Below are 16,780 nucleotides of genomic sequence, written 5' to 3'. Positions count from 1 at the left end.
CCTTTCATGTACCCCCCCATATACATGTACTTGTAACATAGTCCCACGAAAAAAAAGGCATTAACTCATCTGTAGGTAGTCACCTGGTTCTATCCATAATACCACCTTGTCTACCTCTTCACTATTATCTCAACCAGATTTTCACCTTCACCCCATCTTCTTGTATACATTTAGAAAAATAATTTCTTATTGGTCTCTCTGTTGTCACTCTTCACACTTGCTATTCCTGCCTGCTACATTAATGTACTTCTCTTGAATATCTGTTGTATGGGGTGTTTGAAACATTCAGAACTGAAGAGATTATTTGGTTCTCAATCTCTTCATTATTGAATGTCCAATCTTTTTTTTCATATATAGCTAAACTCAGATTTGCAGGATAGGTGACTCTGGCTATAGCCTGAATTCTACTGATCTTTGCCCACATTGTTCCATTTTTTTTTCCCCTTTGTTTTCCAGTAGGGTCAAGATAGTCTTGCATTATTCAAATATCCTTTTCTTTGTATTAGAAAATCTTTCTCTTGATAGTTTGCAGAATTTATTTCTGAATTGAATTGTTAAATATATTAACTATGCTGTCTTAGAGTTTGAAGGCTTGGGCATTTATTTCTGGAGGTGATCTGTGAATTCTTTCCATTAGAATTTCATTTTCTATATAGAAGTTATGAGCAGGTCACTTTTAATTTTTCCTCCATTCTGGTGTTAAAGGTTTTTGTCCTATAATATTCCACTAGGAGACCTATCATCCATAGTTTGTCATTATGCATCCTGTCTTAAAGATCAGGATGTTTTGCTTGCATTTTTCTTTTGTTGTCATCTGGATTTTGATTCTCTTCTTCTAGATTATCCTCCCTCTTCTTTATATTTGCACTACCAATCTATTAATCTTTTTGCTTCTTTGGTGAGTCTTGCCATTGTATATTCAGGTTTTGCTATTCTGCTGTTTACTTTTGCTATGCAGGACAAATTCTACTCACATACTTTTCATTTCTTTTTTTTGTATCACTAGTGACTAGTATTTTGTGGTTCCATATTAACCAAAAATTTGACAATGTCCCCTGCTCATCAAGTGTTAAAATCTTTTCTTTTATTTTGCAGTATTTATTGAAAGATGCATTAACTTACTACATCTGGAAGTCATATTTCCTTTTGTTGTTACTATTTTTACTGTGTATTTATCTATTTACATTCAATGTCTTTGAGTTTCCTTCTTCCTGAATTCTTTGGAAATTTTAAGAGGGGGGAAAGATTGAAAATAAAATGTCTTTTTGAAAAAAACTGATTAGTAATTTCCCAATTACATGTAATAATTTTCCACATATGTCTTCTGAAATTATAAACTCCAAATTGTCCCTTCCCCTCTCCCAGAGACAGTAAAAAAATTGATGTGGGTTATATGTATATTACCATGTAAAACATATTTCCATATTGTTCAGTGTTGTAAGAGAATACTCATAAAACCCAAACCCAAAAATAAAACCATAAATAAACTAACTTGATAAATAGTATACTTTGATCTGTATCTGACTCACAACAGTTCTTTCTCTAGAGGTGGATAGCATTCTTTGTCAGAAGTCCTTAGGACTTGTCCTTTATCATTGTATTATTGAGAGTGGTCAAGTCTTTCACAGTTGTTCACTGTACAATATTGCTATTACTGTAATCACTCACTTTTTGATTCCCTCCCCTGTTTGGTGTCCTATACTTCATAAAATGTTTTAATCTCCTCCTCTTCTGGGAAATTCATGGTTCCCCAGTGTAAGAAATAAAATTAATATAAGAAGGATAGCTTAAAAATTATTATTGGTTTTTAAAGATTTATTAATAGTCTCTAGAAAATAAAGCCACGTGCCATTCTGGCTTAGTCAGTTTAAAAGGCCCACCATTACCTGCTGCCTTCATGGTGGATCAGGAGCAAAGAGAAAGAGCAAGTCTAGCCACTCAATTTTATCCTCCTGTCTACATCATCATGTAACTGTCTACCTCACCATGTAATGACAGGAAGCCAGTGAGTTTATGGGAAATGTAGTTCAAGGACCCCAAAATTTCCAAAAACACATTTCCCCCTGAGAGCCAAGGGAGACTAGTGTCCCCAAAGGCTCTTATAAGCATAACCAACTTTTTAAATTACAGTAATTGGGTGATAAAAGAAAAGAGGACAAAACCAATGATCCTATGATTGCTAGGCGCATTGACAAAAAGCCAATTGGGGGAAGTCCCCTTCGGCATAAGAGTGTACATTCAAAACAAATGCATTCCACCCCCCATAGTTCAATTAACCCCCAAAGTTCACTGTAGATCTTCTTGATGCAGTATAGGGTCTCTGCAGGTGTCTTCATGGTGACTTCTCCAAACTGGTTCATTGTCCGGATTCTGGGGAGGTAGCAAATTGTTTATCCTGAAATTACTCTCAAAAGAATTTAAACTTTACATTATAGATTATAATACATACATACCTGTATGTATTATAGGAGAATTATAACACATTCCCCCCTGAAGAGGGTAAAGACAAACATCCAGATCAGCTAAGGATACATGGCTGAGTTATGAGGGTATATGAGTCAATTATCAAAAGACATACATAAACATCAAAAATTTAAAAAAAAAGCTTATGGATGAAATATAAAATGTCAAAGACTTATATGAAAACATGTAAGTAAAGGAAAAATAAACTTATGACAGGTCCTTGAATCAAGGTCCAATTAAAGTGATATCTATAATTATGCAATTACCCATTCAGTAGCCAGGATTACAGAAAGTTGCCATGCTTATAAGAGAGAAGAAAGGACCAGATTTTTGTGTGAAAGGGAAGTGTCATTCCCTGATCTGATTTGCCTCCACTATCAGGGATAGGGAGAGCCAGGATGATAGCCAAACTTTGGTACTTGACTAGTATGCAGCTCAAAGAAAGCTGTCCTTCTAACATATGTCAGAACAGCCATAATCCTGAACCCAAAATACTAGGTTCAAGTCCTTCAGGACTGGCTTAGTTCCTCAATCCTACCTGGATTGGTATGGTCTTTTTTTTTTACCTTGTGCTTCTAGGCACTGTGCAGTTTCTCATCAATCCCATTGGGATTGGTTGGTCTCCTTGACCTTGTGCTTCTTTGCACTGTATAGTGGCTCTTTTGTTCCCTTCTCCTGGAATCAGACAGAATCATTAATCACAGTCCCATAATATTTATCAATACATGGCAAGTTACCATTTTAGGTATGCATTAATATTATAGCAAACATATATTTATATTAAACTTATATTACTGTAAAATCAAAATGGATTAATATTGATAATGTGTTCAAGTACAAAAATGAGAGAAAAAGAAATTCAAATACTGTATTGCACATACAAGGGAAAAATAATGAAAGAATGTTTTAAAAATCAAAAATATATAACTTAGAATCAGTGAAAAGTTTCTCACCCAAAAACAAGATTCATTTCCTTTTAAGCTTTGCCATGAACTACTATGAATGCAAATTATTTTTACAAAATAGCAGATTTATAAAAAACAGTAATATAATAGATAATGCACAAAGAGATACCAAAATTCTCCAAAGTTACATTAACATATTTAATGACAATAGCAAATAAAACCATTATTATATAGTATTCACATGAGTTTCCATATAGCCACTTTTCTTATGAGTTTCTATATAACCACTTGCTATGTGATGTTAAAAAATGTATACTTGTCACAAATTCTACAGGTATAGCAAAACTTTCAACCTTGGCAATTGCTGATGAAAACCTATTTGGGTCTAAAACATCACCAAGAATTTTAAATCCTTCTGGTGGAAAAGTAAATTAAACTAAAAAGTTAAAATATCATGCATGCAGGAGCTCTTTTTGGCTTCCTGCTTTATATATATATATGTATATATATATATACATATATATATATGAAAACCTGTCATCCTTCCAGAATATATAAAGTCATTTCTAAAGACCCCTTATAAAATTACAATTTAAATTCTTAAGTCATTATATTCTCCAAGATTGTATAAACACCATGTGCCCTCAATAGTTAAGATGACAAATCCAGGATACATAAGACCTATGGGCTTTTTACAACTTAAAAAAAAATTTTGTGTAAGATGTTCATGGGCTTTTTACAATGATATGTTGTTCAGTAAAATCATAGGAAAACAGATAATCATATAACAGAATAGATATTACTTAGATTAATACAGATAAACTTAAAAAATTTAAACCTTAAAGAAATCACCAAATACAATAATATAAGCAAATGGCCAGTTACAAGCAGTGTAGTCAGAAATCCTTTTTACCAATCCCAATAGGCTTGTTTACTATCTTGAGGGGAAAAGCTGAAAATAATTAGCAAGCAATAAACTTTCAGATCTCTTTTTAAGGTTATTTCCCTTCCCCTAGTATTTTCATCCATTCGGATTTTGTTTGTCAGAGCTCTGAATTTCATCATAGTGAGGGAGAATTCTGCACTGAACATACTGTACATGTCCCTCATAATGGGTATTGGTAAACCAAAAAGCCAAAGGGGTGTGAGGAGATGAATTTCTCCCCTGAATCTTAAGATTAGTCAAGCTCTCAACTGCAAAGTATTCAATCAGCACAACCCCCCCACCCAAAGAATTAAGTAGATCCAAACTGTGTTTGTAACTTTACCAACTCAAACTATTGTTTCAGTTTCAAGCAAGCTTTGAAACAAGCATTATTCCTAGAAGAGGCTGAATGGGGTTTGTTTATAGAGTAAACAAAAAGAAGCAAAAATTTCTAGAGGGAGAACAATAGGGTATTTGCATATGATAGAACTGGCTTCTCTTGGTCAGGAGAAGGCCAAAAGACAAAGACAATCCCAAAAACTTCTACTTCAAATCTACTGATTTAGTCTCTATCCTTAAAAGAAAAATAAATGCAGAGAAGTCCCCTTCCTGTGTGTGTGTGTGTGTGGGGGGGGGGGGGGCGGTAATCCTGAGCTGCAAGTCTCTCTCAGCCAGGAGTCCAGGATCAGTTTAAGACTTCAGCTTAAAAAATGGTAGTGCAGGCTGGAAAAGACACATGGGGAGGGGGAAGGGATTGGGGTCTCACCCTTCCATTGGAAAAAAGCAATGAAAAAGGCAGGAAGAGTCTGCAGTGGCCGAGATGGGGTGAAAGCAGGTGGGCTGAATGGCCAGCAAAGAAAAAAACTATAGGAGCATAAGGTGAGAAAGGGAAACCCCAGCTCTCAGCTCTTGGGCAAACTTACTAACTATACTGAAAATCTATTTAAAAAATTTTTTTTAGAATTCTATCCTGTTGTTAGCCATAATGGGGAGATTAAAATTAATATGCAAACTACTAAATATTATATTTATAAATATTTTATTGATAATAAACTAACAAAAGAGACTAAAAGGTACTAACCATCTCGATCCCAGGAACCAAAGAGAAAGAGGGAGAAGTTATAGCAAACTATATACAAACATGACCACAAATGTGGAGGCACAGGAGAGATTAAAAGGAATTTTGGGAAATCTAAGGGACTTATGGAGGATGAAGTCCAAGGTTCAAAATCTCCATTTATACAGGATCAATATTAAGTGTCATTTCCAAGACAGAGAGGGAAGGGCTGGGCAATTGGAGCTGGTTAAGTGACTTGACCAAGATCCCACAGCTAGAAAGTGCCCGAGGACAGATTTGAACCCAGGACCTCCCATCTTGAGGTCTGGCTCTCTCTCCATTAAGCCAACTGGTGCCTCTTATATAATTAGAAATCTCATACCCTTTGTCACACGTGGGAAAAAGAAAGAGAGGGTTTACTGTAAGCCGTGTCCCCTCTCTCTTTTTCCCACATGTGTGGCTTACGGCAAACTTATAAACAACATGTGAAGGCAAATGTGGGGGCATAGGGAAAGAGATACTGGGAGATGAAGTCCAAGGGTATGAGATTTCTAATTATATGTTCCTTTCCTTGGATCCTAATTATTTCCTATGCTCCATTCAGAGGTAAACTACTTTCAGTTACATCAACAAATCCAGCGTGTTTTTATTTTCATCATCATCATCATCATTATATGTGCATTATTATTCTGTAATAATATATCTTTATGGGGGCAGCTGGGTTGGTTCAATGGATAGAGCACACCAGACCTGAATTCAAGAGGTCCTGGTTTCAAATCTGGCCTCAGACACTTCTCCTAGCTGTGTGACTCTGGGCAAGTCACTTAACCCCATTGCCTAGCCCTGACTACCTTTCTGCCTTGGAACCTGTATAAGCATTGATTCTAAGACAAAGTAATGATTTAAAAAATAATACTACTACACTGTTACCATTCTAAGGTCATGATGGCCGCCATTTTTCTCAAACTTTTTTCTCATATGTTTGGATATAAGAACAGTCCAGGCACACCAGCTCTTACCTGTTACCTAAGTCTGCTCTTACCCTTTCATGATTGAGGTCTTCCAGACGATGGTGTAGGTGGATCCCATCAGCGCCTTTGCTACTAGAATAAGTTTATTAAGATGTGTTGCTAATAGGAATGCCAAAGGTCCAATGCCAGCACACGCAGAGGGAGAGGGGCAGCCTCTGAGGTACAGTGGCACCTCCTTTCCAGCCTGAGAGCCAGGGGAGTGGGGCTGCCCCTCCTTTGCCCCTGGCAGGGTCCTTTCTCCTCCTCTCAGAGCCCTGATGGCTTTGGACACTTGTGCTTCTTCTTCCCCACCTCACAGGGAAGGGCGATGCTCCCTGGTCACCTCCTTCTGCATCTTCCAATACATGGCTCTCTATAGCTTCATCCAGTTTATTTCTGTTCTCCTGCTCTACACTGTGAGTACAAGGTTGGGGCAGAGCTGTGGCTTTCTGGGAGGCCGGGAAATAGGGGGAGGGTCCTCCCTTCAGTTCTTCTAGGGGATTCCCCTTGATTCCTGTTATACTGAGATACTCCTTTGGAAACCCTTTTTGAAATTCACTTCCTCCAGGAAGCTTCCCCAGATTGCTAGTTTGAATGGCTGCTTTTGTTCCAGAATTTCGAGTTTCTGCTTCCACAGAGGAGCTTGATTATGCTGTGTGTGTTGGTGGGCCTCCTTCCTCTCCTTCGAGAAGGGGCTCCCAAAGGGCAGGCTTTGTTTCTAACCATTGGGTAATTGGGAAAGACCTCAAGTAAGAGGGGACCTGAGGTAAACCTTAAACAGAGCTGGGTATACTAAAAGGAGTGCTTTCCAAGCATGAACGATGGCTTATACAAAGACACAGAGGTGGCTATGGAGTACATAAAACAACAAATAAGCAAATTTTACTGGAATGTGGATTGCATTCAAGGGACTAATATGAGACTAGCCTGGAGACAGATGGGGAAGGGCTTTAAATGTCCCCCCAAAAAGGAGATTGTATCATATCCTAGAGGCAATGGGGAGCCAATGAAGTTGCTGGTGTAGAAGGGTTGCCATGTTGGTGACTGGGTCTCCTAGTTGAGGAAGGCAAGGAAAGAGAATGGACGCTGTCCTCTGGTAGGTTCCCGGGGTCAGTATCATGCCATCAATAAGCCTTTATTGAGCTTCTGGCGCCATGACACTGGAAAGGCCCCATGCTCTTGCTTGGGATATAAAAGAAAAACCAAAGTATAGCCTTCACCCTCATTCTACCTAGAACCTTCATTCCCTCCATCCCCTACACCGTGATCGCCCTAGAATGTACCTGGAGGATAGAGACTCTTCCATTGTTCTTAAACCCTTACCTTCTGCCTTAGAATCAATACTGAGCATCAGTTCCAAGGCAGAAGTGTGGTCAGGGCTAGGCACTACGGGGACAGGGTAAGTGACTTACCCAGGAAGTGTCCAATGCCAGATTTGAGTTCAGATCCTCTTGACTCCAGATCTGGTGTCCTATCCACTAGCTACCTAGCTGCCCTGGACTCTTCCATTTTTGTGTATCTCCAGTGCCTGGCACATAGTAGGAGCTTAATAAATTCTCATTGGTTGGTTGGTTGATTGATTGATGCCAATAACCTCCCACTTGCCTCTCTTCCAGATCAATACTAATCTAGGTGACCTACAGTTCCTGTTCATTGACTTGGCTATCACAACCTCAGTGGCAGTGCTAATGGGTTTCACGGGGCCAGCCCCAGAGTTGGGGGTCTCGCGGCCCCCAGGGGCCCTGCTCCGTGTGGCCATCCTGGGCAGCCTCCTCCTTCAGACTGTCCTGTTTGCCACCATTCAGCTCAGTGGCTACTTCATCACTGTCTCCCAGCCCTGGTGAGTTCTTGCTTGATCGTTTCCTCCCCATCCATCTCCAAGTTCCTGGGGCACCCCTTTGGGGAATATGGATGTATCTTTGATTTGGGGAATAGGGTACCTCCTGGATATGGAAAGGCATTGACAAGTCGGGGAGGTGTCTGGAAGAAAGTAACTAAAAAGGCAAAGGACACAAGATCAAACCCATTTCTGACATTTAGTTCATGTCAGTGGTTAGTTAAAGGAATAGGAGACATCTATCCTGGAGAAGAGAAAGCCGAGGGGTTTAAAGGGGGTCCAGAGGAAGGTCATGTTGCTGTCACTTTTTCTGCTTACTCAGAGGGCAGAATTAGGAGCAATGGGCAGAAGTAGCAAAAAAGCAAACTTCGGGCTGACATCAGGGGAAACTTCCTGAGCACTAAAGCTGACCCCAAGGGGCTGCTTGGGGAGGTGGGTGGCTTTGCCCATCCTTGGAGGTCTTCACACAGAAGCTAATGTGTTCATGACTTCTAAGCATCTCCCCTTCCCCATTTTCCCTTTCTTCCTCCCCATCCCTACAGGTTTGTTCCTTTAAATAAGACGGTTTCAGGGTCCCAGAACCTGCCCAACTACGAGAACACAGTCATCTTCTGCCTCTCCGGTTTCCAGTACCTCACGCTGGCTGTGACCATGTCTAAGGGGCCCCCTTTCCGCCGCCCCCTCTACACAAATGGTGAGACTTAGGCAAGGGGGGAGGGGAGAGGAAAGGGATCTTAGACCATCTCCCACTTGCTGGGGGGAGCAGGAGCTCTTTCCCATCCTCATCCTCCTCCTACCTCTCCCTACCCCCATCACTCTCATCCCCAAGGGGGCTTTATGGTCACCAGTAAGTATTTAGATGTGCCTAGGCACTGTACTAAAGCCTAGGGATGCAAAGAAAAGCCAAAGACAATGCCTGCCCTCAAGGAGCTTACAGTCTGGTTTTTAAAAAAGCAACCTGACTTTCTTCTTACAAGTAAAGATTCTGACAGAAAATAGAATTGAATGACTTGCCCAAGGACACACAGCTAGGAAATAGCTAAGGTCATATTTAAACCCAGGTCTTCCTGTCTATCAGCTTGATGCTTTATCCATTGAGCTACCTCACTGCCTGCAAGGAACTCACAATCTAATGAGGGAAACAATATGTACAATATAATATAACATGATATAATAATAAATGTATAACATAATATTATATAATATGATATAATAAATGATACAATAAATATTATTATATGATATGATATAAGTATGATATATAAAATGATATAATAAATGTACACTATAATGTCATTACATATTTAATATTCATACGCTTTATTATTTCATGCATCCCAATATTGAATATTATATATTTATATAATGGATTTTGTGAAATAATAAATTATAATAATAAATGTATAATATAATGTGACATCTAATATGTTGTGGTATATAATAAATGTATAATACTATTACATATTTAATGTAATACATTCACATACATTTTTATTTATCATTTCATATATTTAATTATTAAAAACTGTCTATTTATATAATTATACATGTAATAGTATACTAAATATAATATAATACAGTAATATACTATAATATACTAATACTATACTATACTATACTATACTATACTATAATATAATATAATATAATATAATATAATATAATATATAGAGTTAATGAAGACTTTTCTTTCGTTTCTTTCCCACCCACCCAGTGCTTTTCCTTTTGGCCTTGTTTTTCCTGGCCTCCATCCTGACTCTGCTCACCCTGGGTCCCCCGGGCTTCCTGATTAAGTGGCTGACCCTGAAGGATATCAAGGACATGCGATTCAAGCTGCTGCTGCTTGGCTTGGCTGCCTTCAACTTTGTGGCAGCGTTCATGCTCGAGGTGCTTGGGGGCCTGAGGAGTGGGTTGGATGGGTATGGAAGGAGGTATGGTGGTGGGCAGCCACTGTTCTCTCGAGGAGGAAACAGAAGTTCACAGTTGGCCAGTGACCAGTTTGGGGTCTCATTATTGCTAAGTGGTAGTTTGAGTGGAACTCCGCGCTTTGAAGACTAAACTCAGTGGGGGGACCAAGAGTTGAGGGAGTGGAAGAGGATGGGAAAGGCAGGACCAGTGGAACGAGGCTGCTGGGGAAGGTGGTTTCTGGGGAGGAACTCGAGGAATTCCCTGCTTCTCTTCTTCCAGTGTATTTTTGACCAGTGGATTCCCAGGTGCATTCGACGTCTGTGCGGGAAGAAGCCATCCAAGAAATTCTTCAAGCGTCTCGAGCGGGAGCTGGCCCAGCAGAGAACTCCCTGGCCCCCTCTCCACCAGCCCATCATAGCTACCCCCAAGACAGCCTCTGTCCTGAGGTAGCCCTGGATCCTGCGGACAATCCTGGGGTGGAGGTCTGAGCCCCCCCACCCCCAATTCATCTATTTATGCATCTCGGTAGCAACACTGTACATGGCCCGGAGCTGGTCAGCACACTCCTCACGCACCTGAGCCCAGAGAAGAACACCTGCCCGATCCCATGCCCTTCGTCCTTGGCTGAGGTTGTGGGGGGCAGGGCACCTCCACTCCACAGGAGCCACCCCCAAAGGCGTCAGATTCCTTCCTCCCCTGTAGTGAGGGGCTTCACTCCACCCCGTTCACTTTTCTGGACGAATCTAGTCCCCTCCGGTTTCCCAGTCTCCCCTTGGAAATAGTCTAATTTTTTATCCGTGGACACGGGCACGTGGAGGGGTCAGGTGCAGCTGACCCTCGGTGCCCCTGTTGACAGACTGAATAAATTTGCCTTATTTTCCTGGCTGTACTGATGTTATGTGAGACCCTGGCCCTGACCAGCAGCCCCTTGGTCAGGAGGCCTCTGCCTCCATCTCCCCCTCTTTGTGCTGAGCCTCAGCCGAGTGGTAAGTGTGAAAGCCAGACGTGGGTCACCTAAAAGAACCTTAGACAGACTGCCTCAGGATCCCTGAAGGGGTTCTAGGTTTGCTTCTGCCACTACCCAACTTGGCAGCCTCACACAATTCATTTCACCTCCACAGGCTGCCTCAGTTTCTTCTTCTGTAAACAGTAATACTTTCTCGGCATGACCTACCTCAGGGCTGTCGTGTGGAAAGTACCTTGGGAATGTCAAAGGTCTATAGAAGTGGCCATTGTTATTGAGCCTAAGTCTGGCCACCTTTGTGTCCCTTTCTGCACTGTGGTGGCCAACAGAAAGGAGAACAGAACAAGAACTAATATGAATAAGGGCCAGGAAGGACAGAGGCTGGTGTGAACCAGTGTGAACAGACTGTTGAAAACAAAAGGGAGGGAGGGGAAGCGAGGTGGTTTAAGGGATTAAGAGCCAGGCTCACAGATGAGAGGTCCAGGGTTCAAATCTGGCCTCAGACACTCCTAGCTATGTGACCCTGGGCAAGTCACTTAACCCCAGTCGCCTAGCCCTTATTGCTCTTCTGCCTTGGAACTGATGCTTAGTATTGATTCCAAGATAGAAAGTGATAAGAGTTTAAAAAAAAAAAGGGAGGCAGAAAAGAGCCAGCACTGGGAGATAACAGCTAACCCATTGGATGATGGAAGCAGGATCAGAGAAAGAGGACCAAGCAGAATATAATGGAATCAAATAGCAATAAATGTCAAGTCTTACACATGGGTTCAAAAAGTCAATGTCATAAGTACCAAGTGGGCTAGACATAGTTAAACAGTAATTCATCTGAAAAAAAAAAATGGCTGGGATTTTTCCTGGCCTACAAGGCCTGTGCGAATCAGTAGCACGAGATGGCCAATAAGAAAGCAGAGATCCCAGGCTACTTTAAGAGAAGGATCAAGGCCTCCATTGTGTCTTCTCCCTGGCTGGGCCTCCGTGTGGATTATTTTGTTTAGTTCTGACTCCTACACCTGAGGACCATCACAGATTGCCCATTTCTAGCCAGTTAGTCCAGACCAGGTTGTGGAATCCATGTTATATGAGGAAGTATTAAAGGATTCTGACCCTCATGGCCATTAAAGCTGTGTGTGAAAGACCTTGGGCAAGTTCATTTAATTTCTCTGGGCCTCAAATGAGGTAGTTAGGCCAGAGGTGTCTGCCAGCCCTAAGTTCTATGATCCTGTGAACGAGGAATGCTTACTCTGAAAAAATAAAGAATGGAATGGCAGGAGTGTGTTAGTGACCTTCAAGTATTCAAAGATATTTCAGGTAAACAATCCCTTCTCAATGATGGTGGGTGGGAGAAGGTGACAGTGGAAATGTCTTCCCCCAACTCAGGCTTCCCAGACCCCAGCCAGGGGGCAGATGAGGACCCTTTCCCCTCAAGTCTTCCTGCCAGTGAGCCTTCCCTCTCCCCTTGTGGTGGGACACTTGAGATTCACCTCAAATCCACTCTGCTTCCTAGTGATGGTAGGCTGGACTCCTTCAGCTCCCTGCCCTGGGCAGCAGATGTGGCTATTGATAACGCTTGGATAATCCAGATGTTAACTATTTGGGGGTAAGATGGGAGGACCACAAGGTCTTTCCATTTGACTTAGCAATACAACCAAAGGTCCTCTAGCCCTTGGTATTTACTCTGTGGATACACCCTCCAGAGCACCTTCACACATATCCTGGGCATTGCCATCTGGCCTACGGACATACCTTGTGGACCTCTGGGTCTTGCCTTCCTCCCTGTGACTGCATCCTTAGGATTTTCATCTTCCTTGCAGCTAAACTCTCATGTATGTCGTCTTCCTCAACTAGAATGTGAGCTCCTTGAGAGCAGAGACTGTCTCCTTTTTTCTAATTGTACCCCCAGTGCTTGACACAGTAAATGCTTTAATAAATTCTCTTTCATTTGTTCATTCATTCAGGAGGGATCCCTTTAGCACACAGCAGGTGAGGAATAAATGCTTGTTCTTTAATTGGTCAACCCCTGAAGACAGAACTAGCAAGAAGCAAATTCATCTCTCTCTCTCTCTCTCTCTCTCTCTCTCTCTCTCTCTCTCTCACACACACACACACTTTATTAAACTGTCCAAAATAGATACTTCAGGAAACATTACAAAATCATATTAGAGTTGGGAGGAATCTCCAAGACCATCTAACCCAACCTCTATGCAAGTTCCCCACGAGTTACAATGAATTTTCTTTTAACATCTTCTGCCTTAATATCAGTTCTAAAATAGAAGAATGACAAGGACTGGGCAAATGGGATTAAGCCGTTTTTCTGGGGTCACACAGCTGGGAAGTGTCCTGGGTCAGATTTGAACCAACTCTGGGTCTGGCACTCTATCCACTGTGCTACTGGGCTGCCCCTACAATGAGTTTCTCTTTCATGAAGTAGTCTGACCAGAGGCTGAATGGCCACTTGCCAAACCTGAGGAAGGGAAGGTTTCTGTATATACCCACCGCTATGGTCTCCTCTCTCAGTGGTAGGTGATGGGAAAGGGCTGGCTTGTGGGAGTTGGAGCAATAACTGGAAAGCTTTCAGGTAGGTCAAAAGTTGTTCTGCTTGGCCCAAGAAGGCAGAGCCAGAACACTGAGTGGGTCACCAAGAAGCCAATTTAGTCTTAGGCTCAGGACACACTTCCGAACAATGAGAACTGTCCCCAAGTGGAATTGGCTGCTAGGAGACAAGAGCTGTCCTAGCCCCAGAGATCCCTTCTAACCCAAACTTCTAGGTTCTAGGTTCAATTTAATTAATCCCCAAGGATTAGGAAATGGGGGGGGGGGGGGGGAAGGTTCCCAGTTCCAGCGGGCATCCCGCCAGTGACCACCAGGGGGCCCCCCACTACCCCTGACCAAGCAGAGCGATGGCCCTGTCTCTCAGCCTGATCAAAGCGGATAAGAACAGACAGAGGAGAGAAAGTAAAATACGGCTCCGAATAATAGCGCTCCCCTCCTTGGCAGCCTCTGAGAATCTGGCCTGGGTCCCCTCAAAGGCAAGCTCTCCTTTCTCTCCATCCCCAGAAGACCCGGCGGCAGGTCCTCCCCCGGCACTTTCCTGCGCTCTGAGACTGCGCGGGAGAGGAGGGGGAGGTCAGGACACCTGGATCCTGGGTCTGCAGTGGCTCCTGGGCTTCACGGAAAGAGGGGAAAGCATGCTCAGAGCAGGGCAAAGGGCTTGGGGATCCCCTGCTAAGGGGAGGAAAGGAGACCCGAGCTTAAGGAACACCGGGGTGGCGCAGTGCATAAGGGCGCTGGACATAAGGTCAGCAAGACCTGAGTTCAAGTCCAGCTTCTGACACTTACAAGCTGGGTGTTCTTGGGGGAGTTACTACTCTCTCCCGGCCCCAGCGTCCTTTCGGAGACAGCGAAGAAAGGAGTCGGAGCAAGACTTCTAAGACTTCTAAGGTCCCAGCGCAGTCTATTTGTGAGCTTTGAGGGGGAGGGAGAAGAATTCCTTTCGAGGAAGTGGGGTCTCGGGTACCTAGAGGAGACACTGAGCTTACTGGTCTGCGCCGTATAACAAACTTCTACCCAAGTTTTCCAAAGTCTTCTGATCCACATTGTCTCCCTCCCTTCTTCCCGCCCCCCTCCCGAAGCTGACTACGCCTCTCTCTTTAAAGAGGAAGAAACCGAAAGCCCTAGGGAGCGAAGTGACTTGCCTAAGGTCATGCAGTCAGTAAGTGGCCGACCCAGGTCTCCAGCCTCCAAACCTCGGCTCTCTTCCACGCCCCTCGGATCCCCAGAGGTCCCCGGGCCATCTCTGTACGGCGGTCCATCAGGTCCTCCCAGCCCCAGCCCGCCTCTAGCGCATCCCCCCGCCCCACCTGCCCCCCGTCCCTGAAGATCTTCCAGGGCTCCCCCAGCCTGGCCCCAGGACGGTCCTTAAGCCCTTCCGCTCCCCGCCCCCGCTCCACATCTGGCCAGAGGCCGCCTGCCTCTAGCATTAGGACCCAGCGGAGGGGGAGGCTGGAGGTGGCTGCCTGTCCCGTTCGGGGGCTGGGGAGAAGGGGGAGGCTCTTGGCAGGCAGCTGAGTGGGCAGAGGAGAGAGACCCAGACAGGTAGGAGAGGAGCCGGCCGGGGCTGCCCCCCGAGCCTGACTGGGGGAGACGGAAGGGGGGATGTTGGGGGAGGGACCAGGAAGGACCCCAGACCCAGGCCTTCGGTCAGGGGCGCTGAGACCCCCCTCCTCCAGATTGCGGAGGGTTGGGAAGGGGGTCGCTGCGCTCAAAAATGCGAGGAGGGGTCTGGGAGACAAAGCAAGCGGCTGGAGAGGGAGCTTCCCAGCCGAGTCGAAATGAGATCTCCAAGAACTTTAAAACTTAGTTTTCTTTTTTGGGCGGAAGGGGCTCGAGACTGGACTGGGGAGCGGCTCCAGTGTATGGAGAGACAGGCTGGAGGGGAGGTCCTTGATGGGGGCGGGGGGGGGGCAGGCTTAGGGACGAGGTGTTTAACTTTATGGCTTTGTGGTGACCTCGGCCCGGGTGTATCGGTACGTGTGCGTGTCCGTGGGAGCGCGAGCGTGGGGGGGGCGGCGGCCAGCTTTTGTTCTCTGGGGCAGTTGGAATGTGGGGGGAGGGGGGAGAAGGTGGGGTCTGCTGTGCGGGAGAAGGAGTGTGTGAGTGTGTGTTTTCTCGCCGCTGATTGTTCCCAGATGTGCTCCATGAAACATCTGGTTTTTTCTAGCCTAGCCCCCTGCCCTGCTCTCGAAGCGGAGCAGACAGTCTGGGCCCGGCCCCCTGCTCCCCCTGGGTCGGGCTGAGATTTGGGGAAAGAGCTTGAGAACCAAGAGGCGGGGCCAGCGTTGGGGAGGGGAGGGGCGGCGCTGAGCCCCGAATCCTGTGGGATGCTGAGGAAGATGGGGAAGTGAGGAGAACCGGGGGACCCTTGGGTGCCGGGGGAGGAGATCGAGAGACAGCGCAGCCTGGGAGTAAGGGGGGAGTGGACAGCCCCTTCAGCTGTTGGGGGTCTACCTGCGGGGGGACATTAGGGGATCCAAACTTCTGTTCTGAGGGCAGGGACCATTTTGGAGTCGGGTCCTTGGGTCCCCATTGACTATAGCAGTACTTGCCCACACAGGAAGTGATTAATAGATGTTTGCCAAATTGAACTAAATCCCGTTGCTAAGTGGCACCGCAAGGGAGCTTGGGAGAGGAGGCCCTAACCCCCTGGCCCTTCCCTATTCCATCCTGTCGCTTGGCCTTCTTGACCCTGCTCTTATGGCATCCCTCTGAGCCCAACCGGCCTTTAGAAGAATGGCCATCCCCATGGAGAGAGCATTAGGAAGGTGCCCAGAAGCCAGGAAGAGGCCCAGCTGGAAGAGTCTCTCCACTCCCCCAATTTGCCTCCACCCCCAAGCATGCACAGAGCTTCTGGGACCAGCCCACAGGGAAAGGGAACATGGAGAATTGGGGACCCCAGGGGGCTCGCCAAAGCCAAAGCTGAAGCCAAGCCTCACCTTTCCCAGCCAAGTGAATCATTGGCACTAAAGTACAATCTGCCTCTTCATGAACTCTCACTTTCAGCCAGGCTGACCTTTTCACTATCCTTCCCATAAGGAATATTCACAGATTCCCCCCGGATTTGTACAAGTCTCTTCCCCAAGACTGAAGGGCCTTTCTCTGTCTCCTCTACCACTTAAAAATCCCTGCTTGGCTCCAAAGCCCAGTGCTTTCTTGCC

The 16,780-nt window shown here is 44.7% G+C and overlaps 2 protein-coding genes across 2 annotated transcripts in view; one reads left to right on the top strand and one right to left on the bottom strand.

Annotated features, from left to right (window-relative positions):
• Nucleotides 1-11,053, top strand: part of ATP13A2 (ATPase cation transporting 13A2) — a 48,451-nt gene extending 37,398 nt beyond the window's left edge. The window contains exons 25-29 of the mRNA XM_044668694.1: nucleotides 6,680-6,776; nucleotides 7,977-8,200; nucleotides 8,740-8,891; nucleotides 9,912-10,084; nucleotides 10,385-11,053. Coding sequence (XP_044524629.1) covers nucleotides 6,680-6,776; nucleotides 7,977-8,200; nucleotides 8,740-8,891; nucleotides 9,912-10,084; nucleotides 10,385-10,555 — 817 coding nt within the window. The 3' untranslated portion in view covers nucleotides 10,556-11,053. The remainder of the gene's footprint in view (nucleotides 1-6,679; nucleotides 6,777-7,976; nucleotides 8,201-8,739; nucleotides 8,892-9,911; nucleotides 10,085-10,384) is intronic.
• CROCC (ciliary rootlet coiled-coil, rootletin) overlaps nucleotides 10,615-16,780 on the bottom strand; it is an 89,859-nt gene continuing 83,693 nt past the window's right edge. Inside the window, 1 exon segment of the mRNA XM_044668693.1 lies at nucleotides 10,615-10,680. Within this exon segment, the coding sequence (XP_044524628.1) occupies nucleotides 10,615-10,680 (66 nt within the window).

Source organism: Gracilinanus agilis, chromosome 3, assembly GCF_016433145.1.
Source record: "Gracilinanus agilis isolate LMUSP501 chromosome 3, AgileGrace, whole genome shotgun sequence".
Lineage (NCBI taxonomy): Eukaryota > Metazoa > Chordata > Mammalia > Didelphimorphia > Didelphidae > Gracilinanus > Gracilinanus agilis.
The sequence above is the reverse complement of the archived record's forward strand: the minus strand, read 5'-3'. Positions and strand labels throughout refer to the sequence as shown.